A 27,889-nucleotide genomic window follows, 5' to 3' on the forward strand; every position below is an offset into this window, starting at 1 on the left:
TGAATGGAGAATCATCTCTGGAAATATTCAAATTTTCAAATCTTTTATGCACGCTGTTTAGATGTATAAAATGATTCAGTCGTTCGGCTGAACATGAACCCTGCGGCCGGTCCCGAGTGGAGAGCTCCCCCAGGTGGAGAAGTTTGAGAGTTGAATCTGTAAGAACTGAAGACGCTCATAAACGTTTCCATGTTTCACTCACATGGAGAGACAATTTAACTCGGGTTTAAAAGTAACTCCACACGTTGCCATGCTTCACCCTGAAGCATTTAATCAGTAAATTAAAACTTGGAAAAAAAACAGGAGACACGTAGTAACTTAGTCAACATTTAGAACCATTTATTGAGAGGTTCTGATCAGAGTATAAATCACACTACCAAGTATTATCTTAGGAAATAAAATGTATTTACAACAAAATCTTCACATACATCAGTTTCAAATAAAAACAGACAGTAAATGATATAAATAAGCTCTATGGAAAATAAAACCTGTCTTACAAAAAATATATGCAATTTCTGTATACATTTTCCTCACACCAGTGCTAATAACATCTAGACTGTACAGTTTTGGTACTTACAGTATAATTTACAGCCCTGTGTGTGTCAAACAGTCCAGTCTGAAAACAATTGATAGAATCTGATTTTGGAGTGTTATAAACAATAAAAATCCTGCCCACCAAAGCAACAGTAAGATGATTTACAGACCAGTAAATCTCCCAGTTCATGTCGCTCAGCGCCCGGCAAAAGTATTTCAAATGGTTTCCACACCGTGTCACGCCATAGCCACAAGTTCCAATGTTTTTTTTATCGGGATCTCAGCTAATAGAGATGCAGAATATTTAACAAATAAACATAATTAATTTGCAATCAGCACCGATTCACTCTGATACCACTAAATAAAAATCCGGTACAACTAATTACCGACAGAAGTTACCTAATTAGTGGACAGTTTGTAACATAACCTCATTTTAAATACATCTTCTTCACGGCAGGATGAAGACCAATGAACACAGCAGAAACAATAAGAGATAAAGTTTTGAAAAAGTTGAATAATAATAAAAAAAACACATTTGAAACATATCCGTGCTCCTCTATGAAGCATGGTGGTGGCTCCACCATGGTGTGGGACTCGGCACAACATGTAGCTGGTAAGGACAGATTTAGAGTCGATTCTAAGACGGCTAGAGCTAAATCTGAGGGTAGGACTGTAGACCAGGGGTCTGCAACCTGAGACTCTAAAGCTGCTAGTGGCTCTTTGGACTTTCTCAATGGCTCTAAAGAACTTTGGCTAAAAATTAAAAAGGAACCAGTTAATGTTTTTAAACACAAATATAACAAAAAGTGTTTTTAACTGTTTTTATTTCAGTTTCTTGCCGTATATATATGCACTAAATTTCCACAAAGAATGACAATAAAGTACCAGTTTTATCGTAATTTTTTGATGGTTTTCCTCGTCATTAAAACTGGAACATAAATAAAATTCAGTAAATACAATTCTGGTTCTTTAAAAATGACAAGAAATTCCTAGAGTAAATGACTTTTATTTGGCTGTCTTAAGCACCAAATGCCTCTTTATGCTGTAAGGGTTGCAGACTCCTGGTGTAGCCCTAAATCTGACTGGACAGCTTGAAACCGATGTCCACTCTGAATGAGCTTCCAGCTGCACCTGCAGTGAAACCTGAGACCTGATTTAAGGGCAGATAAATATTTTACAGGTTTATTTACCAATTACTCAACTTCTGAAGTTTATTTGTTGCACAGGATTTTATTTCAGGGTATCAGAAAAAGGAGAAAAGCAGATTTCAAAATGGTGAATCCTATAACCTTAGTCACTTTGTGTCGCTCTCTCTCTTGAAATCCCCAGAAAATCCATCTAAGTTTGTGGTTGTGACATGACTGAACGTGAAACAGGTATCCAAACGTTTGCAAGGTACTATGAAGATGATTGTTTTCAGATTGACTCGAGTACCTAAAATAGGAGCTTTATGAGCGAAGCTAAGTAGTGCACAGGCACAGACACACGGGTCACCAAAGCGAATCGTGTTAAAGCCTTAGTACGTCTGCTGACCAACAAGGGAAGTGAGCTCCTTAGCTTACATTCTCTGGCGCTGTTAAAATACTCGCAGAGCGCATCCTTGTCTCGCTGCGTCACAGCGACAACGTCTAATTTGTGGAATGGTTGCCTTTTAAAGGAAGGGTGAACCGTCAAATATTTTAACAAGGCCTTGGCATAAGTAGTACAATAAAAGCAGAAGACATGGAGACATTCATATGGAGAAGTCTTTCTGTGTTTGTGGCGTTTGTGTCCTCAGAGGCTGCTTTAGTGAGTCCTGCAGCCCCGCCGACGTCGCAGGTTTTCCCTGCAAGGAGTCCTTTGCTTTTGATCCTTTAGAGGGAACAAGTGTCCGAGCATCTGACCCAGGTTTGGAGGAGGACCCTCGGGGGTCGGTGTGAGGTTTGGGTCTGCTGTCTGATAAGGAGAGAGCAAGTGGCTGGTGAGCCTCCATGGGTTTAAAGAGATCGAACGTGAAGAGCGCCCGTGCTGGTTTGTGTTCAGGCTTCTTCCTGTGTTCAGGCTTCTCCTCTCTGCCGCCGTCTTTCTCCTTCTTGCTGTCCTTCTTCACCTGCAGCTGCGTGAGTTTGTGCGTCTTTCCGTCCTCCCTGCCTGGTTTCCCCGACGCGCTCGTGTCCTTGCCCTCTTTGTGGCCGCTCTTCTCTTTCTTCCCATGTGTGGACTTGTGTTTGTGTGAGCCGTCCTCTCTGTCGGGCCGGGACGGAGGCGCTCCCCTGTCCTTGTCGTGCTCCTTGTCTCTCTTGAAGTGGGTTTGTATTTTGGGGTCGGCCTCTTTGGCCCACTTCTCGTCTCTCTGAGCAGACGGCGCAGTCGGACAGCCTTGATTTCCCTCTTTCATCCGCTCTTCATCCTCCTTTTTCTTTATCTGCGTCAGAATCAGGGTACCCCCGTCTCTTCCTCCTTCACTCTTGACCTTCTCCCTCTCTCTGTCTTTTCCTCTGTCTTTTTTATCCTTGTCCTTACTCCTGTCCTTCTCCTTCTTTTCTTTAATCCTCTCCCTTTCGTCTCGCTCTCTTTTTCCTTTATCCTTCTCTTTTTTGATCTGCGGTGTGCTGTAAGCGCTCGTCGTGTCGTCTTTAGTCTTGTCTGGCAGCGCTGGCTTTGGCTGCCGCTCTTCCTCCACATCACTTTCCTTCTTGATCTGCTGTGAGGACTTTAGGGACGCTGCGTCCTGTCCAGCGTCCTCCTGACCCGGCGGTCTTTGATTGGTCTCTGCACCGCCCTTTCTGTCCTCCTGTAGCTCTTCCACTTTAATTTCCATCGCCGTGGGACTGAAGACAACCTCCTCTGATTCATTTTGGACCGAAGGCAGAAACTGTGTTCCTGGCAACTCCTTCATCTCTTCCTGGCCATCTTCCTCTTCCTCCTTGAAATGATGCGTCAGCGTTTGAGACGGTGGCTCCTCTCGTCCCTCAATGTCCTCGTCCTCCACCTTCCTCACCGTCTGTACTGCAAAGTCACACTTGTTGCCCTCTTCCTCCACGTCTTCCTCCTGTTTGATTCTATGCAGCGCTTCGCTTAGTGAAAACTTCTGCTCCTCTGCCTCCTCTTTCCTCTCCTCCTGCTGGTGGTACTGTCTGAGCCGGATGTGCCAGGCCAGGCTGCAGACGGCCGAGACGGTCTTGAACTGGTGGACGACTCCTCTGGGGATGAAGTAGATGTCGTCGTGGTAGAGCTGGATGCGAGCGTATCGGATCCCCTCCCTCCTCAGCTGGTTCAGCTTGGCGTCGTCTATCCACTGGACGCACTGGACACACGGAGACAAGAGGACGCAGCGCTTAGCTAGCTCTATTTACTCTAACGTTCACCAAATTTATTTTAGAAACAAAACAAAACCCTGCAGGATAAATTTGTTATTTTTTCCCCCTCTTTAATTCAGACATTTTCTTCCTACTTTGACGTTAATGTAACTTTTGACTGTCTGGTGGTGTTTATTTACTAGATACTTTTATTTTGACAAAAAACATTAATTCTACCAATACTGACTAAATTAATTATGTTAAAACATTTCCAGACCCCAAATTTCAGATTTTTGGCAGATTGTTCCACAATGGGAGAGGATAAGGAAAAAAAGGGGAGGATACAAGGAGTGATAGAAGGACTTATTAAAGAAAGGAAATACAAGAGTAAAGTTTGAAAGGATGGAAATAAGAACAAAAGGAAGCACACAAAAAAGAGTGAGTGGAAATGATAGAAGGGGGATAGAGGAAAAGAGGAATAAACACAAAGAGAACAACAGAAAGGAAGAAAATACAAGAAAGAAATGAATAAAGGAGTGACAAAAGGTTGGACTGAACGAATGTCGAGGAGGAGGAAGTGCAGAAGGAGGGAAGGAAAGTAGGAAAGAAATTAGGAAAGGATGTATGAGTGAAAGGAAGGAGGAAGAAAAGCAAAAATGCCTCTTTCTTTTGGATTTAGGACAAAAGTTGGGAAATACTTTTTATTTTCAGTTCTCTTAAACTTTTCCAATTATATAAAATTCCAAAAATAATTTCCAGGCTGTGTCAAACCCTAAACATCACCAGATTACAGAATTTCAGCCTAATCTCATTCATTAAAATCTCAAGAGACAACTTAATTTCTGCCCACAAGAACAGTGAGTAAATTAAATCAGAATTTGTTTACTCTAAACCGGCTGCACGGTTGTTAAATATGCATTTTTACCTCACCATTAATTTGTCTATTGTCTGCAATAAAAACACTTTTAGACTAAAAACATAGAATCTAGGCAGCTCCCTTTTTGTTGGCAAGTTGAGTTAATAGTCAGTGGATTAGCATTTAATTTACATTGCACACAGTAACCAGATTTACTGTCAGCATGGAAACAATTAGTGGGGCAGTAAAGGAAGAAGAAACGAGCATTTATATGAATCGCACGCTGCTGGAAAGCTTGAAGAAAGAAACGCCCGTCCCACCTGCGACAGCGGCGGCTCATGGAGGTCCAGCTGCAGCCTCATGACCACGTCTGGGAAATCTCCGGCGTGGAAACACACAACGTCTTTGGTGATCCGGCCGGGAGTGTCGCTGCTGTGAATCGAAACAACAGGTTTTGAAAAAGCAAGCCTGAGTAAACCACAGGCTGGGCAGCTTCAGACCTCCCAGCATGCACCGCGGGAGGATCTGGAGAAGTGAAACGGATCCTCGGCACTCACTCCTCTCCGCAGCGGACGGCCTTCAGCACGCCGACAGCGGCCGTGGTCTGTCGCTCGAAGCCCTGACCGATGTGGTCGGCGTGGGCTCTGGTCCGGTCCTCGAACAGCATCTCTCTGGGCTCGCTGGTTCTGGGCAGGTACTGCAGGTTCTTGATCTCGTTGGTGGACCTGCAACACATCCAGTTCACAGCCGTCATGGTCTACAGAGGAGGCGAACTCTCTTCCAGCAGGTGCAGTAAAAAGGTATTTAAATGGGTTTTTGTACTTCGTCAAAGCATTCACACCTCTAGAGCTTTTTCTGCTTTATTTCAGGTGCTAATAACTGACTTCAATGTGATTTACTGGGATTATTTATGATAGACCAACAAAGCGGCGCATGCTTAAGAACAGGAAGGAAATTGATGCATTTTTCTCACTTGTTTACTCGAATGCCTCTGAAAACTAGTTAATTAATTCTGATTAATCACATTTTCATCAAGCAATAAAATCCAAGTTTTTCCAATTCCAGTAAATTCTAGTTCAACTTTGGTAGAAGGATACCAGGATGTCCAAAGTGTGGCGCAGGGGCCATTTGTGGTCCAGAATGATACAAATTTCTGACTGATGCAGATAGAGACGTTTGTGTCCCACAAATTAAAATCTCCTGACCAAAATAGAAGAACACAAAGTATATTCCTCTTTTAGTAACCAAATTTTATGCTTTCTTTTTAATTTTATAGAAGATAGAAGCGCATTTATCCATTGTCTTATACACTAAAGAAACTTCAGTCAACCCCAAATCTGCTTTTAATTACATTGTTAAAATTCTGATAAATTTAGGAAGAGTTTTCAAATAAAGGACATAAATCATGTTTTATTTTTTTCTGAGAATAGACTAAATCATATTCTTCAAACGGGTGTGAATTACATTAGTGAAATGATTGACTTTCTTTCAGCAAGGAAAACATGCAAAACCCTTTTAAAGTTTTGGATGTACAATGATTTACACATTTGCTTTCTACAAAAAATAATCTGACTCTTAACTATTTAATTAAAACATTTCATGTTTAGTTTACTGCTAGGCAGGAAAAAGCATCCTGAATAAAACTTTTTGAGATTTTAGTTTTTATAAACTATGAATACTCATTGTTTATACTCTTAGGCCCATGAATACTCTCCAGTTTATAAATTTGTTACATAAATGTTACATAATGTTCTGGCATCCCTGAAGTACAAGATTTGTATTATTCAAAAGTAACTCATTTAATTAAATATTTATTAAATACAATAAATGATGATGTACGTCAGTTTATAGCTAGGATACTTGAATGTTGAATGACTTTAATTTCACACTGTTTTCCATCCAGTCATTTAGAACCAGATCTAGTCACATCCAAAACGGCCTAAAGCAAGTAAACATCACACTCGTCTAAATCATGTGATATGTCTGCGTTTTACAGTGCAGCATGTCTGACATAAGAATGTGGTGAAGGAATAGAAATTCACCTTTTCCTTTTGAAGGGGGATTTCGGCATGTCCGCCATGGGGATCATCTGTTCCCCGGGTCGGACCCACATGATGGGCCCGTCGTCGCTCTCAGTTGGGCTCTGCAGCCGCAGACTGGAGAAGGTTCCCCATGGTAGAGTTCGCTGCACAAACACGGGGCGGGAAACGTCAGGTTACGCAACTCAAGAACACACATATACACACACACAGAGGAAGGTCGAACAGATGTTGACACGCCGCTGGTGCGGACATTTTGCATCTATGGGAGAGCACTGACCATCAGGAAAGGAGACTCCTCCAACATGCTGAGGAACTCTGGGAAGTAGTCGCCGACCTCTTCGTCCACGGCTCCGACCAGACTGACCTGCCGCATGGCGCCGGCACGATACGTTCCCCGGGAATACGTCCTCTTCACCTGGAGGAGGGGACACGAATCAGCCCCCAGCTCACATCACGGCAGGTGGCATTTTCACTGTTTGCTCTTAACTGCGCACTCAGAAAACCTCAACCTTCAGCGCTTATCGAGAAACGGAAATGTCAGGAGCAAAGTCAATAAAAGCCAAGCTGTTGGTACTCAGAGAAATGTGATGGAGGGATAGAGAATCATTCAGACATTTTCAAATCTACAGCTCTAATTCAGTCATACAAGAACAAAGTATTCAGATCCACAGGTCAAGCTCAAGGCTGACAGCAACCATCATCGTTACAGCTCATATTTATATGTTTTCTGTAATGTTGTAATGATAAATTATAATTAATGCTGTTTTAAAAAAAACCTCGCAACGGTCTGTTTTGTTAGTTTTACTATTTTGTTCATTGAGAGCATCAATAAATATCAATAAATTTGAAAATAGGATCAAATACAGATCAGTTTATTATTTATTTATTTTACAAAAGTGAATGTTTTCTAGAGAAATATTTGTGTTTGTGGGGCAAAGACTGCTGTGACACACAGTGAGTTACCTAAAACAGATTTAACAAATAGTTTTTAATCATCGGTTTTATTATAACAATATTATATTTAAGTCCATATCATCCTGCAAACCAGTATAACATAAAACTCTGGAAAACATTAAGAGAAAATCTCAAATTTATTCCACCAAATATTGATTTCGGAACTCGTCCTGGATTAACACATTAGTATTGTTGTTTCTAAATTAATATGAATTTGTTTTCTTTGCATTTTTGAGGTCTGACAGCACTGTATCTTTTTTGTTATTTTGACTATTTCTAATTTTTTGCTAGGAACTTCAGAGACATGTCAGTAGTTCACAGAATAAAAGAACAACATTTGTTTTACTCAAACATATAAAGATAAAAAGTAAAATCAGATAAACTGATAATTTTATGTGTTCCCTTACATTTTTCCACAGCAGTAATTAATACACTAATTTTACTTTCTTCAACCTTTTAGAGAAAGACAAACAAAACTACACAAGCATGGATATGTGCAGTATATGGAGATAAAAGTTAGGAAATTGAATAATAAATGATCAAAAATGTTTAAATATCATTAAATGTTTAAATATCATTAAATGTTAATATATGAACTTCTTGGATTCAAAAAATACAATCTAAATATTTAAAGATAGCTCCGTCAACAATCATATAGATGTAGGAAAAGTGAAATGGCTCTATGGCTAACATTAAGTTCAACATCTGAGTGAAAGCCTTAGTGTCAGTGAATCATCGTTGACTATAAATCCTAAAATTATATTTCAAACTAATATCTAATATCTTCACGTTAGTCCAACGTGTTGTATGCAGCCACACATCCTGGCCCGCTCTGGACCTCCGCGTCCGGTTCGGCCGTGTTCACCAACACCTGAGCAGAAGCAAACGTATTGGCTCGAGGCGTTCGGTGCAGAGCTCGTCCAGAACCAGAACAGACAGGACAGATGCAGAGCACTGCCTCCGAACTCACAACTGTGCCTTTTTCCGCTGTTGCTGCAGAAATTATCATAAAAGCAGAGCAGAATGTTTTCTCTAAGGAAAACACCCTGGAGGTTTGGATGCCGCTCTTTTATCGATCGCGTTTTTATCTTGGAAGAGAAAACATCCGGGAGGGAAGCCGCTGCTCTCGCGGCGCGGCGTGACGTCAGGAGAAGGTGGTTGCTTCGGTGATGTGCGTTCAAGTCGACGCCGGCCTGTTCAGACCTGACATTAACACGTCGCGCCGTCTGATTTGGTTTTAAGAGAACAGTAAATTACATCGTAATTGAAAAGATTGCAGCTACCTGATCTGAATGTAAATGCAGCCGCGTCACGGTGAGAAGTGGAGACAGCAGGCGGCTCTACTGGTGACACTGATGGCGGACAAGAACCAGACCCGTTTCTGATAAACATGATCAGATTTATTCCTGCTGTATTTTTAGTTTTGAAGTACAACTGATTTAACTACAAGACTATTAAGATGAAGAAGCATAATAGATATAGCACAGTGTTCTGTACCTACCCTGCTAACTGCTTGCCTCATATTTTATAACATAACTTTTTTTTTTAGGGCAGAAGTATCATCAGAACCACAAACTTGTGCTTCTGGTTATTTTATGATGAACCTTTTTAATGGACCTGTCTCTGTTTCCAATAACGTGTTCCACATCTGAATCCAAAGCACTTCTACTAAAGCACATCTTGTCCACCGGTTTGCTACTTAAAAGGTGGGTTATTATGTAAAATCGACTTTTTTGCGATTTACATCATGTTCTGGTGTTATTCCCTCATCAAAAACATACCTGAAGTGTTGCTGTGACTCTTTCAGGCTTGTTTAAGAAATCCTTTAATCTCCCGAGGCAACCTGCTCTGGGTGACTAAAACGTTTGCTCTCACAAAGTGCCACTTTTTCCACATCTCTCCTCTTTTGAGCTGCAGTCTCCGAGCCAAGCTCACCAACCCTGCTAACTCCTACAGAGTCGCGGCAGCAGCAATCAGCAAACGCCTGGTGGAATAGAGTCTGCTAAGCTCATCATAGGAACCAGTAGTCAGTGAAACGCTGGTAAGAGCGGCTGTAAACGGCTTAATTGTTGTGATGACGTGCTGATAGCGGCAGGAGCTTCTTAAAGATAGGCTCAATTTCAAGGCGTCGTATAACAACTGAAGACAACCCAGTGTTAAGAAGCAATGAGATTTTCCTCTAACCTTAGTTCTACCGTGTGTAAATGAACGTTTTGTGTGTGTGCTTGAAATGTTTGTTACCTTGTGGGTGTTTTTTTGTTTTTTTTTTGTGGCAGCCATCTTGGGACCCTGCTAAAATGGATTCCCACCTCAAACCCAACTGGAGTTTGATGGGCTGTAGTTTAAAGTAGATAAAAGAATAAAATGCTTTACAAATTATGCATTTGCATATGTACAATGTCTGCTTTATATTTTATTACTGATAAATAATTTAGTGTTTAGTGTTCCTTTTTCTCCCACTCTGGAAGGCTGAGGTGATTGGCCGATATAAATTGAGAAGGCGGGGTTTAATCGGTATATAGATAAACTGCTGGATGTAGCAGTGGGGCTGCTGATGGCTGCCATTTTTATAATCTGCTGTGTTGCACCAGACCTAATAAATCAACTTTGTTGCTGCACAGCCAGGATTGACAGTTCTTTTACCACACCTCTCAGAATAACACTGAGAGGTGTGGTATAATACTTAAGTGTGCTATAAAAATGGCTGGAAAATACATAATACTGCCCCTTTAATCTTTTGTTTTTATCTACATGGCAGCTGGCTCTCCATCTGTTTTATGGGCTTTGCACTAATAACGACAAAAATAATGCCATTAATTTGTTGTTTTTAAAGAGAAGCCTTTGCCTTTAATTTTCCTAAAGCACTTTTTTTCTCAGTTGTTAGACAGCTGATTGCTGTCAAACTTAATACTTAATCTAATTGTGCAGCATTTCTGCACTGCAGAAAAACTAATTTCTATTAAAATATTAGCTGGATTGAGTCTAACCTGTTGTGTTTCACTTTATGCTGCGAGTCAGCCTTGATCTGAAGTTTAAAAGTTAAAATTAACAGAGAAAAAAATGTTTGCACTCAACTGACGATCTCTTCCATTGTTTCACTTTCGCCTTCTCTTCCAAATACAACCAAGCAAAAATAAGAATTGAACAGTATTATGTCACACAAGATTATTGTTTCAATGCGGTTAATCTGCTCTAATCTGCATTAACACTGGAAAGCAGAAATATAATACAAAGCAAAGTGACAACGCATGTTGAGTGACCGACCCGGCCAGTGTTGAGCAACAGCTAAATGATTTCTACCCTGAGGTCAATTATAAAGCAAAGCTTTATAAACTCTACAAAAAGTGCCAAAACGCTCTTTGCAATGAGAGAGTGCACCTGCTGCAGTCTAAAAAGATTTAAAAAACTGAACAAATCTGGCATTCAGTGACATAATTTGAAGCACTAAAAATACAAATCATACAACATGAGAAAAGGAAGCACTACACCAATTTTGGTTCTGGAAATGCTTTGTTCTTACCTTCTTGTTACTTACATGGTAACCAATGAATTGAAACAGCCTGAATAAAGCAGTAAAACAATCGTCACACGTCGACTGTAAAGCTCCGAGGCGGTGAGCGCTAAAGACCCCCTGCCTCTGCAGCACCTCTCTATTAAGTCAAGCAGTGCAATCCTGAGTCCATAACTACTGTGTGTATGCTGTAGAAACGGATACAATGCGCGAGTCTGAGAGCTGCCATGAATTAATTCAGTCGCTTAACTAAAGAGGCTTTTAGAGCTGCTGCTTCACTATATGCTGATCTGCAAAACTGTACATCTGCAGTCTGCATCATCACGTGAAATTAGTCAATAAAAAACAAATGGATAAATTGTAAAATCTCAACACATTGACTGCATATACTGAGAGGATTGAAAATAAAGTGGGACTTCACCACTGCAGGGAAACGTCACATTACAGAGTTACTGTTAAACATTAAGCAAAGCTCTTAAAATATCACAGCTTAGCTCCATCCAAGTTATATATTCCAAACACTGTACCATCATCATAATTGCAGTTTGAAATATTGTGCAGATATTGTCACTGTCTTGAAATATTTTTTTCTAACAGCTAAGAGAGTTTGGCATAGATACTGTATATAAAATCTTTCCGTGACCTAAATCCGTTTATTTAACTAGCTGAAGCGTGTTGAAACCAGGCTTAAACTCAAAGCATGTGACAAACACGAGCTTCCATTTTTAGTGGCTCAGCACCATTTGTCACCCAGCGAGGCGATCTGAGCACCAGGTAGGTTTGCTCCTCTCTTTCTCATCCGTCATAATGTGAACGCCCTCTATGGCCTTTGTCATCCTCAAACATTGTCAGAAGTGAGAATCCTCTACCTTGAAATGCTACAAGCTCCACATATAATTAGCGGTTGTTTAGTCAAGACCAGAACCAGGGCGTACCAACCCAAAATCTGAGCTTACCAAACCAAAGGGAGACCATATTCAAGACTGTTGTTGTAGTCTTAACGTGAAAACTGTAAATCCTCCTGCTGCAGCTCATTATCAACCCTTATCAAGGGGACTGTTAGCGCCCCCTACTGGCTAATAGTAGGGGCCACAACATTTAACCTAAACTTGCATGCCCCTATTGTCCAATAAATCTGACAACATGGTAACAGGTTACACAGACAAACCAAATAACATTAAAGAGCAGCCAGCTAAATGTTAAATTTAGACAAAAAAATGGTTCTAAATTATGAATAAAGTAAGTAAAGTAAAAATCCTGTTAGTACTTCAAAAAGCAGCCAGTTTTGATTGCTCTAGATTAAAAATTGGTCAGTCAGAAGCTGTGATCTTTTCTGTCCTAATTAATGAAAGTCATATGTAAGGTCTAGCAGTCCATGCAGGCAACAGTCTTCAGTGTGGAAGTAACTGAAGAAAGAGGAGTCAAAGTTAGCCATGTTCTGGGATATCTTCAAATTAAGTCCAAGGAACAACAGGTAAGTATGAGTTACTTATTAAATTCTCTCTCTCTAAGTAACAGGAAGACAAAAGATATTACAGCACAGATACTTTGTTCGATGAAATTAAATTAATAATTTAATTTGATCAGAAAACGCTGGATTAGGAAATGTTGGCAGCTTTCCTCTACATAGAAAACATGCACAGACTGATAATTGTGCTAATCAATAATATAATCTGTGAAAGGAAATTCAAAAAAATGTCCCATGTTGCCATGCTGCTGGAATAACATTGATCTGTTTAGTAAAATCCCTTTTAATAGCAACACAGTCAATTTAAAGAGCTTTAGAGATCCTGTATAGTTGCTTATCTTCACATTAAATTTAAAAATCTGGCATTGTGTGCAAATAATAGAAAAAGGAGTTATGTTTCATCCGTTAGGTGGATTTATTTGTACAGATATTTATTCCCCAAACCCTTGAGGATTTTAAAACATACTAGATTTACAGTGATGTGAACGGTTCATATAGAAACAGCACTGTCACCTAGTCAACTGTTGGAGTAAATCGTTTTTTCAGTATTTTTCAGTAAAACGGCTCTAAAATTATTCATAAACCAAGCAGGTTTAGATTTAAAGTAATATTTAGATTTTACCAACATGTTTCTTGTGACTGGATGTAATATTAATGTTTTGGAGTGGCCCAGTCCTAATAGAGATACAGAATCAGTGAAGACTTCCTACCGGAAAGCTTGGCGCTCATCACTAGATTAAAATCCTAAAAATACCAGAGGAAACAGAAGATGGAAGATTTTTGCACTGATTATTCAGAAGAGTGCAAACAAGTTTAAGAAATGCTTCTTTTTTCCAGCAAAATGTTAAAAAAATTATTTCCTATTTTGTAAAATTGATACTTATTGTCCATTATACTATTATCATTTGAGATATGTCTGTAGCGTTGTGAATAATTTGGGGGAAAGGTGGTTAAATTTACATTTTATAAAATATTTTGAAGGTTCTCACTTATTTTAAACTTAAAGAGAAATCAGAGTCAGATAAAATAGGCATAGACAAAATCTCTCTGTGCATCTCTTACTCCAGGCTGTTAGTTTTTGGTGGTTTAAATTCCATTATTGCACATTGAAAATGTCAGCGGTTAATAACATAATAATCACAGATCAGCCTGCATGTTTTTTTCTGACTGGTGAAAGATTTACTCTCCATTGAAGAGATAAACTCCTCCAGCTAAAGAAAACACCCAGTAAATCGCAGCACAAAAACAACCCAACCCACCAAACAACCAATCATAGAGCACGCCCCAAATAGAGCCACCAATCACTGCAGAGCATCCCTCCCACTGAATCTTGCCATGTTTTTACATTTTAATCTTTGACAACTTCAACACAAACAAAAAGTTTTCAATAGTGAAACAAAAAATCAAGAATTAAACTCCAGATTTCTGATGTCAAACTGAGAAGATGAGCAAAAGATTTTTTCTCCTAATGATTATTTAACACCTCAGTATTAAACTACTGCATATCTGCCTTACATTTCAGCGACGTAGGAGAACAATCTTATTTAAACGATGCTTTGCCTCTTCGTATATTTAACACTGGTTAGTCATAGCGATCACCAGCTAAGCCTAACTAACACACTGGAGTGTTTTACGTGGCTAGAGGATTTATAAAACTGCAACAATACTGTAGCATTAGGCCTGTCACATTAACTAATTTATCTGGATGATAAATTGTCCAGAACATTATTCTGTCAAACAATAACATTGTCATTTTGGGACCACTTTCAGCTAGTATAATATTATTAATGGTACATTAATGTAAGTGCATCCTCTCAAAAATCAAAGAACATTTAACACTGCAACTGGAAAACATTTAAAATATCCCAAATAAATAAACAAAACAACCAAAACAATAATAATTCAAACAGATCATGAAGTCTCCGTAACCAAAACTGCATTTAAAAATATAACCATTTGAAGCAAGAAAAAAAAGCCAAATGTACCAGATAGGACTTTTATAAAACAAAAAATAAAAAAAAGGGGAAAACTAAGTACTTCATACATGTTGTTAAATGTTTGCAGCATTTTTCAAAATGAAAGGGGAGCATCTCTTTACCGATTGTGGTCAAGATAGAAAGTAACAAGCTCATTTTAATTTACCATACAATTAATTGATTCATTGCTTAGCCTGTCACGACTGTATAATAACATTTATTAATCTTATGCGACACTATGAAGATCCTCTGTCTGCGTTGAAGAAGACTCATCCAACTCGGCATGCTGAATGCTTGAAACTGAAACTGCTTATTCGTCTTTCAGCTGAATTCAGGTAAGTGTCTGACCTCTTGTCTGTAGTCAAGCAGCACTGACATTTCCTTCCCAGATGACCAGTTGATTGGTAAATACACAACAAAATACTGGTGTAACACCAAAGCTGATGAATTCCCATCAAGATGCAGCAGAACACTGAACTCCATACCCTTGGCTCCATGATACGTGAATTATTGAGAACATGATCACACAAAATGTGACACACACCCTAAAAACCTGACAGTTCTACAAAATCACCATCATTTTCTCACATTTAGACCTCCAACAGGCTTTCAATGGCAAGACACAAACTATCTGACACTAACTTAATAGTTACATTGATAAATAAATGGAAAAGTCACAGCTTTTTATGGACAAAAAGAAAAGCTACCACAAACATTTCTACATTAACACAGTCATCCAGATATGGGCCGTCTCTTTCATGACTTTTTCAAACCACACAACATCAGCGCTTTCAGCCTTACGAGACTACCTGAAAACTGACACGCTTTGAACACACAAGAAAAGACTGGAGATGTTGCGGCGCAGCTTGAAAGGATCCACCAAGTCTGGACACAAACTAAGAGGTGTGTCGTTTCAGGATGTGACAACTAAGCTGCTCACAAACTACCAAGAGACTTCGAAGTAGCAAAACATCCCGGTCTTTATCTGACGCAGTTCAGAAACCCATCCTCACCTGAGAGTGAAAGGTAGCCATGGTTGTCGTCTCGATGTCCTTCTTTCCGAGCACTTCCATCTTCACTGTTGCATTGGGAAACTTGTAGGAGAAGTAGTCCAGGAAGTCTGGGAGGTAGGAAGCCGCTCCGTGGATGATTCCCATCACAAAGCGGGCGGCCTGAGCTCCATCCTCGCTGAACGACAGGCTCACAAACTCCTCCGCAAAGCGCTGCATCTCTGCTGGAGACAGACAGGAGAGCTCCTCGGTGTAGGCGTGCACCACAGAGGCGCCTCCGTTGGCCTGCTGCTCAATGTGGATCAGATGGCTGAACTCCAGCCCGGGAAGGCCCGCCGTGGCTGTGCAGCCGTAGCTGAACCTGTCCCTGACCATGGAGGACATGGTGCCAGTAACACCAGCAGCAGAATCCTGGAAGTGTTGTGGTATTGTAGTGCTGTGGATTAGACCACTGCTGCTGCTGTCCCCGTTGATCCGGCCGAGGAACTCCGGCAGACCCAGAGTCACCCCTGAGCACACAGTCTGGCAGGATCGGTGGTACATTTTGGGCCGGCTGTGCCGCTCCTTCACCCACTCGCCGTCTTTGTGCTTCTTTTTCTTCTTCTTCTTGAGTTTCTTAAGCAGCAGCTCTTCCTCTGAACCAACGCTGAGCACCTCTTTAGAATCTGTGATCAAAACAAGAATTGTTTACACCAAATGCACAGCATTGTGAATTATGATTTTGATCCATTATGACTTCAAGAAATACAGCTGTTACACTTGAGGTCATGTGTTTGTCTTAACTTCCAATATAATTTTGCATAAGATGTCAGGACAACCAGAACCAAACCTGCTTTAAATTGACTTAAATTCCTAAGTCAATTTAAAGAGCATAATTACACCATTACCTCGGCCTGATAATAAAGCTATTTTAAATTCTGAATAAATTCCTACCTTTCTGGGGGGACATCACCTCTCCGTTTTCTCTCACAATGTCATGTACAGGTGGTAATTTGTGTTTTTTCCACTCCTTGTTCTTTTCCTTCTTCTTCTGCCTGTCTTTCTCCTTCACACTGTGATCTAGGGAGAAGAAAAGGTGAACTGAAACATTGTTGTGTCCCAACTGTGGCAAATAATTCAAGGAGAAACATTTCCACGTGTATACACACAGCATATGGGCCTAATAAAAACAGAGGCCTGATGTGCGGCAAAATGTCGAATAACTCAACAAAACATTCCATGGATGGATTTGTGGGTAAACTGGGTTTATTTTACTGTGAAGCAGCAAACTGTGGTGTTGTGGGAAGCAGCCTGGCCCTGCCGTGTTGTCCTACCTCTCTGCAGCGTTTTCACGTCGCCGTTCTCCGTCTTTGTATGGCAGCTAGCGGGGCTCACTCTCTCCACAGAGGCGGCGGAGCTCCGCGGGGCTTCGCTGCTCCTCTCTTTCCCCTTATGTCGCTTCTCCTTCGCCTTTTTCACTTTGGGAGGCGAGGCCAGGAAGTTGCTGATTTTGAAGATTTTCCGGACAGGGGTAGTTGGCATCGCGGAGGCGGTGGAGTGGCTCGCCTTGGCCGGGCCGAAACTCCATTTCGCTGGGCTTCCACAACTCTGCTTCCCGTTGTGTTTTTCCCCTGCGCACACCTCTCCGTTCAGTTTCCTGTGCTTCAGGCCCTTCTCCTCCACCCTGACCTTCTTCGGGGTGGGTGGGAAAATGTCACTGGAAGACTGCGGACGGCTCTCGGGCGGTCGTTTGGCCAGTAGGGGTTTCGGGGAATTTGTTTTGCTGTTCGCAGCGAAATGCATGGAGTCCACGGACTCGGCCATCTTGGAAGTTTCTATTTTTTACGGTCAGACGTAACTGGTGCGTGAGAGATAGGCCGAGGGCGGGGCTTATCCTGTTACGTATGACGTACAATAAGAGAAAAGATGGGCGGATAGGGATGGGAGGAGTTCCCCAATAATATTTTTAATGTGGTGGGTTTTCTCAAATTTCTTTTATATTAAAACCTTTTGAGGTCGACGCCCGTCCTGTGGCGGGCATGACGTCATGCATTTAAAAGACTTCTGTATAAAAAAAAGACGCCATGAGAAGTGTGCATTTCATTTCTGTTGGACAGTAGAGACTTCAAACTTTGTAAAAGTAGTGTTTTTATATTGATTTTGTTTTATATTTACTTCCAAATAAATCCAGGAATATGATCGATCATTTTAGCCATAGCGTAGTGCGCATTTTACGCATGTTGACTGCAATCAGTAGTTGTTTTATGACCAAAAAGTGAACGAATGCAACATGAAAGCCATTTTTCCGAGTTCCTCCAGGTGCACCACATTTCCGAAGCAACCAATCAGAAAATATTTTCGGGCATTTTGACTTGAGATCGGAACAGCAGCGCGGGGAGAGAGTTTTGTGGCGGAAGAGATGCGCTGTTGAGATTTCGGATTTTACTAGTAGTGTTTTGTATTAGATTTTTTGGAAGTAGTGTTTTGTATTAGATTTTTAGATCATACGTGTGTTAGTTAGTGTGCATTAGTGTTTGTAGACGGTTTTTAGTGTTTAGTGTGTGTCAAAATGAGTCCCTACATGACTGCGCAGCAAGCCCTGAAGTACATGTACGAATGTGAAGAGGACGAAGGCGCGCTGCCAGAAGGTTCGGACTCGGAGTTTGAGCTTGAGGATGAGTTTTTTTTTTTTTTTTTTTTCTTGTTTTATTTCTTTGTTTGGCATGGGATATGTACATTAAATTATTATAATCGGAGTAGATGCACACTGAAACACATTATATGCTAATTTCCATCTCCAGCTTGGTAATCCCTCCATTCTATTCAGGGAGGAGGAGGAGGAGAAGGAGGAAGAGGAGGAAACTCCCACGTGCTCTGTCCAGTTGAGGCCCACACATCAGAGGACACCACGGAGAGCGCAGCGAACTCAGACAAGATCCAGATCTCCTCTGACTGAGGCAGCACCAGAAACAAGGGCTGGACAGTGGAACACTGAAGAGGACGCAGATGCAGCCCCTGTTGTAAGCCGCTTTCAACCAAGGAGAACACCAGGACCACAGATGGATCTGATGTCCAACCACAGTCCAAGTGAGCTGTTTTTGTTGTTTTTTTGCAGCTGATACAGTCAAAACCATCTGTGACAACACAAACAGATATGCTGCAAAAAATCAAGCAAATGGAAAAAAATATAAATGGGCTGTATTAGACGCAGAGGAGCTGTATAGGTTCTTTGGTCTATTGATCTATATGTCCTTGGTGCAACTACCAAGTGTCCAGGACTACTGGAGACAAAATCATTTTTTGTCTGTTCCAACTCCAGCTAAGGTCATGACAAGGGACAGGTTCAGGACCATTATGTGGAACTTGCACCCAAGTAATCCTGAGGAGGATGTCAAAAATGACAAAAAGAAGGGAACACCAGGCTACGACAAATTATCAAGACTGCGGCCTGTTTATGATGACATCCTCAATGCCTGTCAGGCTTACTACCAACCAAAGAGGGAGCTGGCAGTTGACGAAAGGATGGTGTCAACAAAGGCAAAAACTGACATGACCCAGTATATGAAAGACAAGCCAACTAAATGGGGAATAAAGCTTTTTGTGTTGGCAGAGTCAAGCAGTGGCTACACTGTGAGTTTTAGCTTATACACTGGCAAGACTCACACTGCAAGTGAGCATGGGCTGTCTTATGATATGGTAATGAAACTTATTCAGCCATCTTATCTTGGCACCGGCTACCATATTTACATGGACAATTTTTATACCAGTCCTACACTGTTCAAGGACCTGGCCAGCAAAAAGTTTGGAGCTTGTGGCACTTATAGGGAATCCAGGAAGGGATGCCCTAAAGGGAGGCCAAATGCTCTCACTAAAAAAAGTGGAAGAGGATCAGTGAGATGGATCAGAGAGGGCCTAGTGGTCTTTGTGAAGTGGATGGACACACGGGAGGTGTCTGTCTGCTCAACTATCCATCCTGCATTTTCAGGTGAGACGGTGCAAAGGAGGGTGAAGAATGAAGTGAAACGCTGGATTGTGAAAGACATTCCATGTCCTACACCAGTCATGGCGTACAATAAATACATGGGTGGGGTTGACCTGTCTGATCAACTCATCCAGTATTACTTTGCACAACGGAAAACTTATCGTTGGTACAAGACTGTGCTTATGCATTTGGTTGACATTGCCACAGCAAATGCCTACATCCTACACCAAGAGTTGTGCAAAGCCAAAGGAGTGAAGCCCATGACACACAAAGACTTCAATGTGGAGATGGCCAGTCAGCTTTGTAGTGTGGACATGGCAGGTGTTCCAAGGAGAAAGGCAGCTGAACACATTCCTGTGCCCATTAGTGCTCAGCAAAATGCCAGAAACGGCAGACTGCAGTGCAGACACTGCCTCCAGGTGAACAAAGTCAGGAAGGACACGCAATGGAAATGTGAGGGCTGTGATGTGCCACTGTGCCTTCTGATTGACAGAAACTGCTTTGCACAGTGGCACAAGTAATTTGTTTTGTCTTGTGGCACCCATTTTGCAAATATTGTAAATAGTTGAAAGTGGGGGGGGGGGCGAGACATTGTGATGTTGGAGAAAATTTGTGATGGAGATATTGACATATTTTGTAAATAGTTGTAAAAAAAACGCCTGGGAAATTACCCACAATATGGTGAAAATATGACTAGTAATTTGTTTTTTAATAAGTTTGTACAAAAGTTCTTAAAATTTACCCTAAAACTTTTCATGTTAGGCTGTAAAAATGGTTTGTTCAACATTTTTGTGAATATTATAGTAAAAATATCAATATTTTTGCTACTCAGATTTTGTTTCTGTGTGTGTTTTTTGCTCCATTGTGATAATAAATTTTGTCAAAATGAAACAAACACTGTAAAATCACAAAGTTTATGATGTTCTGAAAATAATGATACCAAACAAGGTAAGGTAAATAGTTTTTATGGTGAAAATATAAGGGTAAATTCAAAATTAGACCAAAACAGCCATTTAGACCCAAGACTCCACTATTAACTTATCCAGGTTTCATTAACAAAATCCCCTGGCTTAGAAAACTTCTTAAAGCGTAACTTTTCTTTAACTACACATGGAGCAATGGGAGCATTCTGCATAAGAATAAGTCACTTTATCAAAAGGTCTGGAAGGCAAAGAGCATAGTACTTGTTTAAAGGGAGGTTGTTAGGCAAAATCGACTTTTCAAACGTTATATTCCCTTATCAAAAATAAAGAACTACTTCTTGGAGCTGCAGTCTCCAGCTGAGCTTCTATCTCACAGAGCCTCCATCTCCCTTGCCTTACCCACTCTGCTCCTCCAGACTAGCGACAGCAGCAATCAGCAAACATGGTAGTACTGCTCATCTGCTGAGTGTATCATGTGAACTATATATCAGTCCAACACTCCTATGAGCAGCCAAAGTGTTGAGGGGATCCGTTTTGGTGGCCTTAGGATGGCATCTCTGCTTTTTGTGGCTGATGTAGTCCTGTTGGCTTCATCGGGAGATGATCTGCAGCTCTCGCTGGAACGATTCGCAGCCGAGTGTGAAGCGGCTGGGATGAGGATCAGTGCCTCCTAATCCAAGACCATGGTCTTGAGCCGGAAAAGGATAGAGTGCCTTCTCCGGGTCCGGTTGGAGGGGGTGTCCTGCCCCAAATGGAGGAGTTAAAGTATCTCGGGATCTTTTTCACGAATGAGAGAAGAAGGGAGCGGGAGATCGACAGGCAGATTGGCGCAGCGTTGCAGTGAAGCGGGCGCTGTACCTGTCCGTCGTGATGAAGAGAGAGCTGAGCCAAAAAGCGAAGCTCTCGATTTACCGGTCGATCTACGTTCCCACTCTCATCTATGGTCATGAGCTGTGGGTCATGACCAAAAGAACGAGATCGCGGATAGAAGTGGCTGAAATGGGTTTTCGCTGTAGGGTGTCTGGGCTCTCCCTTAGAGATAGGGTGAGAAGCTTAGACTCAGAGTAGAGCTGCTGCTCCTTCAGGTGGAGAGGGGCCAGTTGAGGTGGCTCGGGCATCTGGTCAGGATGCCTCCTGGACGCCTCCCTGGTGAGGTGTTCCGGGCACGTCCCACCGGGAGGAGGCCCCGGGGAAGACCCAGGACACACTGGAGGGACTATGTCTCACAGCTGGCCTGGGAACGCTTAGGGATTCCCCCGGATGAGCTGGAACAAGTGGCTGGGGAGAGGGAAGTCTGGGCCTCCCTTCTGAAGCTGCTACCCCTGCGACCGGAAGAAGATGGATGGATGGATGGACGGACGGACGGACGGACTCCTAGGAATGGTTGTAAATGGCATAATGGAGAAATGTTGTTGTGATGTTGTGCTGAAGGTGGAGTGTTGGAAAAACAGGAGCTTCTTAAAGAGAGACAGGCCAATTTCCAGGCTTCAAATTATAAAGTCAAATTTCTTTTAAGTTATGTTTGATACATATTATACAGAGCACTTTTATAAGAACTGAAGGTAACATAGCTTCTTCATTGTGATATAAAATGGCACTATGTCCCTGGAAAATATACAATATCTCTATAATACACGATATAGGGTGGCCGAAATGGGTTTTCGCTGTAGGGTGTCTGGGCTCTCCCTTAGAGATAGGGTGAGAAGCTACAGCTACAGAACCTACAGACTCAAAAGACATGTTCCCAAAAATTTATTAGAATGTGTTTACAGAGGATTACTTTAACTTATGGCAGATATTTTTGGGCCTCTATGGTCAGAGAAGTTAACTGGGGTGGATTTGGTTAAATGGAGAGAAATTTGCATAACAAATAAAGTCAGAGGTTCACTGTGAAAGGTTAACTATTGGACAATCGATTCAGTTGATTGTCCAACTGTTAGTCAACTGAATCAATTAATGTCTATTAATAAGGACTTTAATGTTTTGATGATAAGGGCATGGATAAACTTCTACTACTTAGTAAACATTGACAAGAGGGAACGGTCAAACGCCAAACCAAATATAATCCACTTTTGCAACAAACTTAATACATAAACAATTAAGGGACTTACAACAACAACAAAAAACATTAAGCAAAAAACAAATAAAAAACCTTTAACCATACAAAAGCCCACTTTTACATATTTTTTTTACAGCAGAAATCCTGGAATTTTGTTTATTGAAGTGAAGGCCTGATAAAGTTTTAAAATACTTTTGGAATTGACATAATCAGCCGATTGCAGCATTAAAACATTGAGGTATGCTGCTGACACACACAGGAAATTCTTACTCATTTTTATGTTTTGGTCTAAGGTCAGTTTTTTATTTCAAAGACACATGTGCAACAAATTTGTTTTGTTCCACAAGAACATTTAAAAACAAAATTAGTTTTGTTTTGAAATGTTTCTTTAAAAATGTTTTGTATGAACATTTATACAAAACAGATGCCATTAGTTTCTGAACCATTTTTTTTCCAAATACCAGCACACAGAACTGAATTTAAATAAGTGCAGCACACATTTCCACCAAATATAGTAGAACGTTCATTTTGCCCTCCAGATTCATTAATATAACATTTTACAATGACTAAGCATCATCTTATTTAATTTTGCCACTTCCAATTATCTCATTCTATATATGAAGTTGCATTTAGAAGGAAAAATGTAAACAGATTATTATTTAACAATACTTATTTAACACCTTTGAGTGTTATGGAGTCTTTTATGGAGATTTTAATGTGTATATCCAAAATCTTAATGAATTATTCTGAATTATTTTTAAATGTAACTTTGCACAGTCAGTCAATGTTTTATTCTCTGTCTCATTTTATTATCCATTTCATATTTTTGTAAATATAATATTTTTCCTTTCTGTACTCTTTGGTAAGTGTTATTTCTACATCAGCCGCTAGATGGCAGTAAAGTAATGGATATTAAATGTGAAGCCTTTAATTTCCCTCACGGACACTCAACACTTTATTCAACGTCTAGTTTACGAATTAAAATGAAACATAGCTGTTCACAACATCACCTGGTTAGCTGTTATTGTAATTACATCTACTTTTACTATTTTGTGAAGAATTGTCTAAAAACTTAATAGTTGCCAGTTGAGGCATGTAATTATTAGATGAAAGTTATCTTAATGTTATGACAGACTCTAAAAACGAATCCAACAAAAATGTGGAAAAATTTAGCTAAAACCTTTAGTCACATATTCCTCTATTCCTCCTCTTCAACTTCAATGTGCGGCTCATCTGGATCCGCACCCATAAATTTAGAGGTCTTGACCTACTGGGGAGATTGGAAAGGCAGTGTACACAGTGTTTAAGAGACTTACTCTAAAATCAGATTTGTTTATTTCCTCTGACTCATACTGTTCATTTGGCGAGAGCTGGACTGTGCTCTGTCTCTTAAAAATGTTTCCATAGAGATGAAGGGAGTCTGCTGGACATAATAAAGTGAGGGTCGTTTATAGTTCTCTTAACACAAACAACACCTACAGACGTAGTGGAAAACATTCATAAAAAATGTATGTTAACACAAGTCTGATGTATTCAAATATTCTCACAAGTTGAAAATACGTTATTTTATTCATTATAATTTAAAGAGCCTTTTCATACATGAGCAATTTGGTTTATTATGATTAAAATAATACAAAAGCTGTAAAATAAATTTTATCTTAAGTTTCAAAAGAAAAGAAATTGTATTAAACTAAAACAACATCTAAAATACAATCGCAGACAGAAATGGTTTAATCAAAACCAGTTCTTTGCAGCTATGCTTGTGTGTTTAGAGTCACTGTCATTGAGTGACATAGTCAAAGTTAAGGCCGAGTAAAAATGCACATAATATTTTCACATTTTTGTTTGTAAAAAATGTATCCTTTTCTCTTCCCTTTGCAATTACGCCCCACATTTTGACGTGAATCTCTGCTGCTCCTCCGGACTCCTGGGTGCTTCTCTCATTATGACTCTCCTCACCAGGACTGTGACAGTTTAAATTAACAACCAAGATTCAGTAAGTTTTTCCATTCTCAGAACAATTCTCATTCAGATGTTGGTCCACTTTAAACGTCTCCACAACTTTTTTCTGACCTTTTTGCGATGTTCCTTGGTTAAGATGATGCCGTTTCGTTTTATTGTTGTGAAATAAACCTCAAAGAACGGCTGGATTCGAGCTTAAATTTCACATTGGTTGTCTCCAGTAATTAGACTTTTGAGGGCTGCAGAGGAATTTATTTAGGCATAGAGTAAAATGGGTCAAATACAAACACACCGTTCAGGTGTTTATTTGTAAACAAAATACATTGAACGTCAAGTATCATTTTTCTTCCACGTCTCAGTAATGCACTGCTTTGTGCTGGTCTTGTTCATAAAATCTAAACAAAATATATCAAAGTTCATGGTTGAAATAGTGTGCAGGCGTGGGGGTTATGAATACTTGTGAGCTGCATGATTTGAACTTGCAGAGTATCATCCTGTCCGCTGAGTACTCCATACTCTGATAATTAAACACGTTGTGTTTTATATTATTTTGACTCTTCGACATAATTTCTGTAATGAAGAAGAGAAAAAGCCATCAGACAACATTCATTCCTTTTTTGTTAGAGTCTTTTTACCACAAATGGGAATAAAGTGGGACACTGCAATATAAAAACCATTTACGATGACCTTAATTTTATATGATATAAAATTCAAGAGGTGCGGTCCTGTTGGTCTTTCAGTATAAAATATACCATAAAATATAAATTAGCGTCCCAGCCTGTTGGACACACTGTGCAGCAGATAATATTGTTTTCCACGTTACACCCAGCATCAGCATCCTCCATCCCTGCCAGGTTTCTTGAAAATAAATTACAAAGCATCTTAATGAGGCCCAGGCTGACCTGATGTTCTTCTGTGTGACTGGCTGCAAGAAATGTAGCCCAGATGTGAAGACCACTTGATTGTATCACTGATAGGAGTCACTATCAGGCACGTAATAGATGAAAAACACTCACACATGGGAAAGGAATGCATGTGTGACTGCAGAATTAAGGACCTAGATGCAGACAACCTGTGTGAATCTCAATGTTCGTGGCGAATCTGCATCACAGAGATGAAAGATGAAGTCAAGAAAGATGAGTGGCTCTTTAATTTTGAAATAATACGCACAGATCGTCTGGATTAGAGCAGGTGTGGCTCATGTGACGGCCGTGCTGAGTTAATGTCTGCTTTTGTTCTTGGCTTGCAGAGAGCGAGTCTGTAAAATAATAGCATCCAGGTAGCTTTTGAGGTGGACGAAGAGTGGTGTCAGTAGAGGCTGCATGGTGCTGTGCGTCACTGTGTCGGGTTCACTTTGGTTCAGATGTAAATGGGACACTCATGCGCAAAACAGACAAGAGAAATGACACTGGTTTCTCTGCCCAAACTGGATGGAGATGAAGCGCTCTGCCAGGAAGACCCGACTGATGGTAAGATGTTTGTTCTATCTCTGTGGAAAAAAAAAACACAGTTTACATAATCCAAGACAGAGAATGGGGCGAGCCAGCCCACTGGGGGAATTCAAAACATTGTATCTAAGAGGGTACACAGAGGGGGGGGAAAAGAGTGCTGTCCATAAATGGGTGAAGCCCTGGAGTGAGTGGATTATTGGGAATATTAAAGTTTCAGCAGCTGCTGATGTTCAGTCCAGTCCGGTTGATTGTCTTCATGCTTCAGAGCAACAACTGAGATCGACGCTCCGCTGTGCTGTAAAGAAATGGGGTTCAGCTGTAATGAATCAACAAGACAGCGATAGTGTAAACATTTCTGTCGCACTATTCAACTGTGTGCTGTTGGAGAGCTGAAGACAGTGTGGAAGGTGAACGAACTTGTACTTCTGGCTTTTGTCCTGCCAACAGTTGCCAAATGTCAGATGAGCTCATGGCACATTATCATAGGAGGAGGAGATCAACTTAAGATTTACAGCCAGGCGGATTTACTGGGACTCACAATTAATATTTCAACAGATGTAAAAATCAGGCTAGTTAAAAGATGATTTAAATTCGAAAATGTGTAAAATAAAACTATAATAATGTTTCACTTAAAGCTAAAAAACCCCATTGGAATCAATATAGTGTAAACTTTTATAGCTTTGTTTTATTTCTTCTTTGAGAGATTTTATTGATACAGAAAACACTACAGAAAACGTAAGAGTTTAGAGCGATTCTTGGCTCATCTTGCAGCGACTGCTTCAATAAACCTAAGTATTTGTTTATATTGTTCATTCCAGGTCACTATTTAAAGAGAACCTTAATTTCTTAATGTAGCGGTTCCACCATTAATTTGACAATTGCTTCAATAAAAAATGCAGCTGCAGTGAATTTTTACAAACAAGAACTTGGTACACAAGTTTATATTTACTCTTATCCACACAGAGTCTAATTATACACACCTTCTTACTATAAATGTCCCCAGCAGACTGCAGAGAAGCCAGAGCTTTTGCGACCTCCAAGGTTTTTTGTTTAACTCCTCCTGGATATTCAATCACTGTTCTTATCAGAAATGTAGCGCTCATTTAAATGAATTAGTTTCCTGAGAAAGACCTGGCTTTTAAGCTCGGTTTGTATTTATTAAGACAGTCATTCCAGACGCTTCATGTCTGCCTGTTTTATCCATTGAGAAAACAACACTGAGTGTGTTTGGGTTCATTGACCTGTTGTTACATCGAGGTATCTCCAAGTTTTAATCTTCAGATCAGAAGTGAAATACTCCTACTTTTTTCAATACTCTAACTGCATCAGTGCCATTGGTACTTAAAAAAAAACCCCTTAGCATGATGCTGCCACCACCATGCATTCCTCCCAGTATGAAAGCCTCTCCTCCAAACTCCCAGATAGTTCAGTCTCTGCCTCATCAACCTTCAGAAGGAGAGACTGTTGTAAAGTTTGTGATTCAATGCAAATGGCTGGATGTCATTAGATAAAGACTTTGATAATGTTTTTTATTGCATGTATTATTCTGATTCATTTAATTGAGCCAAACTTGGTTGTAAACTAGACTGAAAATAAAATCCTCTTAGACAACTCTGCTGTTTATCAGCTGGAAAGCTATTTTTTTCAGCGCTTTTTTTCTTTTAGCCTTTCAGCAAAGCCTCTTTAAGACACAAATAGATCTGACCGGTTTCAGATTCAGATACTTTTACTGTGCCACAGCCGAAAAACTAATTTTTACAGTGCTATTACCGTAATCACAAACTGAAGCAATATGACAGTAAAAGTAAGTACATTTACTTACTACCTTACCAATAATTCTGACTGTGTGTTCCAGTTTTTCTGAACAGTGGTTTAAAAAATAAACATAAGAAGTGAGCTGCAAC

At 40.3% G+C, this 27,889-nt stretch overlaps 2 protein-coding genes across 3 annotated transcripts; one reads left to right on the forward strand and one right to left on the reverse strand.

The window, feature by feature from the left end:
• Positions 1-314: 314 nt before the first annotated feature.
• LOC122835855 (lysine-specific demethylase RSBN1L-like) lies at positions 315-17,479 on the reverse strand. The gene is made up of 8 exons (XM_044125274.1): positions 16,943-17,479; positions 16,563-16,688; positions 15,633-16,294; positions 6,988-7,125; positions 6,711-6,853; positions 5,226-5,393; positions 4,989-5,100; positions 315-3,820 (listed from the first exon to the last, which is right to left on the reverse strand). The coding sequence occupies exons 1-8, from the start codon at positions 17,430-17,432 to the stop codon at positions 2,267-2,269; spliced, it is 3,393 nt and encodes a 1,130-aa protein (XP_043981209.1). The 5' UTR covers positions 17,433-17,479; the 3' UTR covers positions 315-2,266.
• Positions 17,480-17,947: 468 nt separating this feature from the next.
• On the forward strand, positions 17,948-20,354 carry LOC122835396 (piggyBac transposable element-derived protein 4). 2 transcript variants are annotated; one of them, XM_044124453.1, is made up of 2 exons: positions 17,948-18,256; positions 18,410-20,354. In XM_044124453.1, exon 2 carries the CDS (start codon positions 18,855-18,857, stop codon positions 20,109-20,111), a length of 1,257 nt encoding a protein of 418 aa, XP_043980388.1. In that variant the 5' UTR covers positions 17,948-18,256; positions 18,410-18,854; the 3' UTR covers positions 20,112-20,354. The 2 variants fall into 2 exon arrangements, with proteins under 2 accessions (XP_043980388.1, XP_043980387.1); XM_044124452.1 differs by having other exon boundaries at positions 18,436-20,354.
• The last annotated feature ends 7,535 nt before the right edge of the window (positions 20,355-27,889 follow it).

This window comes from Gambusia affinis, linkage group LG08, assembly GCF_019740435.1.
Source record: "Gambusia affinis linkage group LG08, SWU_Gaff_1.0, whole genome shotgun sequence".
Lineage (NCBI taxonomy): Eukaryota > Metazoa > Chordata > Actinopteri > Cyprinodontiformes > Poeciliidae > Gambusia > Gambusia affinis.

What these genes read in the sequence shown, in the direction of transcription:
- LOC122835855 (XM_044125274.1), bottom strand. Translation starts at nt 17,432, where the DNA reads ATGGCCGAGTCCGTGGACTCCATGCATTTCGCTGCGAACAGCAAAACA. An exon ending in TCCCCCTTCAAAAGGAAAAG is followed by an intron (nt 5,394 to 6,710) that starts GTGAATTTCTAT and finishes GATGTGTTGCAG; the next exon opens with GTCCACCAACGAGATCAAGA. An exon ending in ATGAGCCGCCGCTGTCGCAG is followed by an intron (nt 3,821 to 4,988) that starts GTGGGACGGGCG and finishes CCGTGTGTCCAG; the next exon opens with TGCGTCCAGTGGATAGACGA.
- LOC122835396 (XM_044124453.1), top strand. Translation starts at nt 18,855, where the DNA reads ATGTCCTTGGTGCAACTACCAAGTGTCCAGGACTACTGGAGACAAAAT.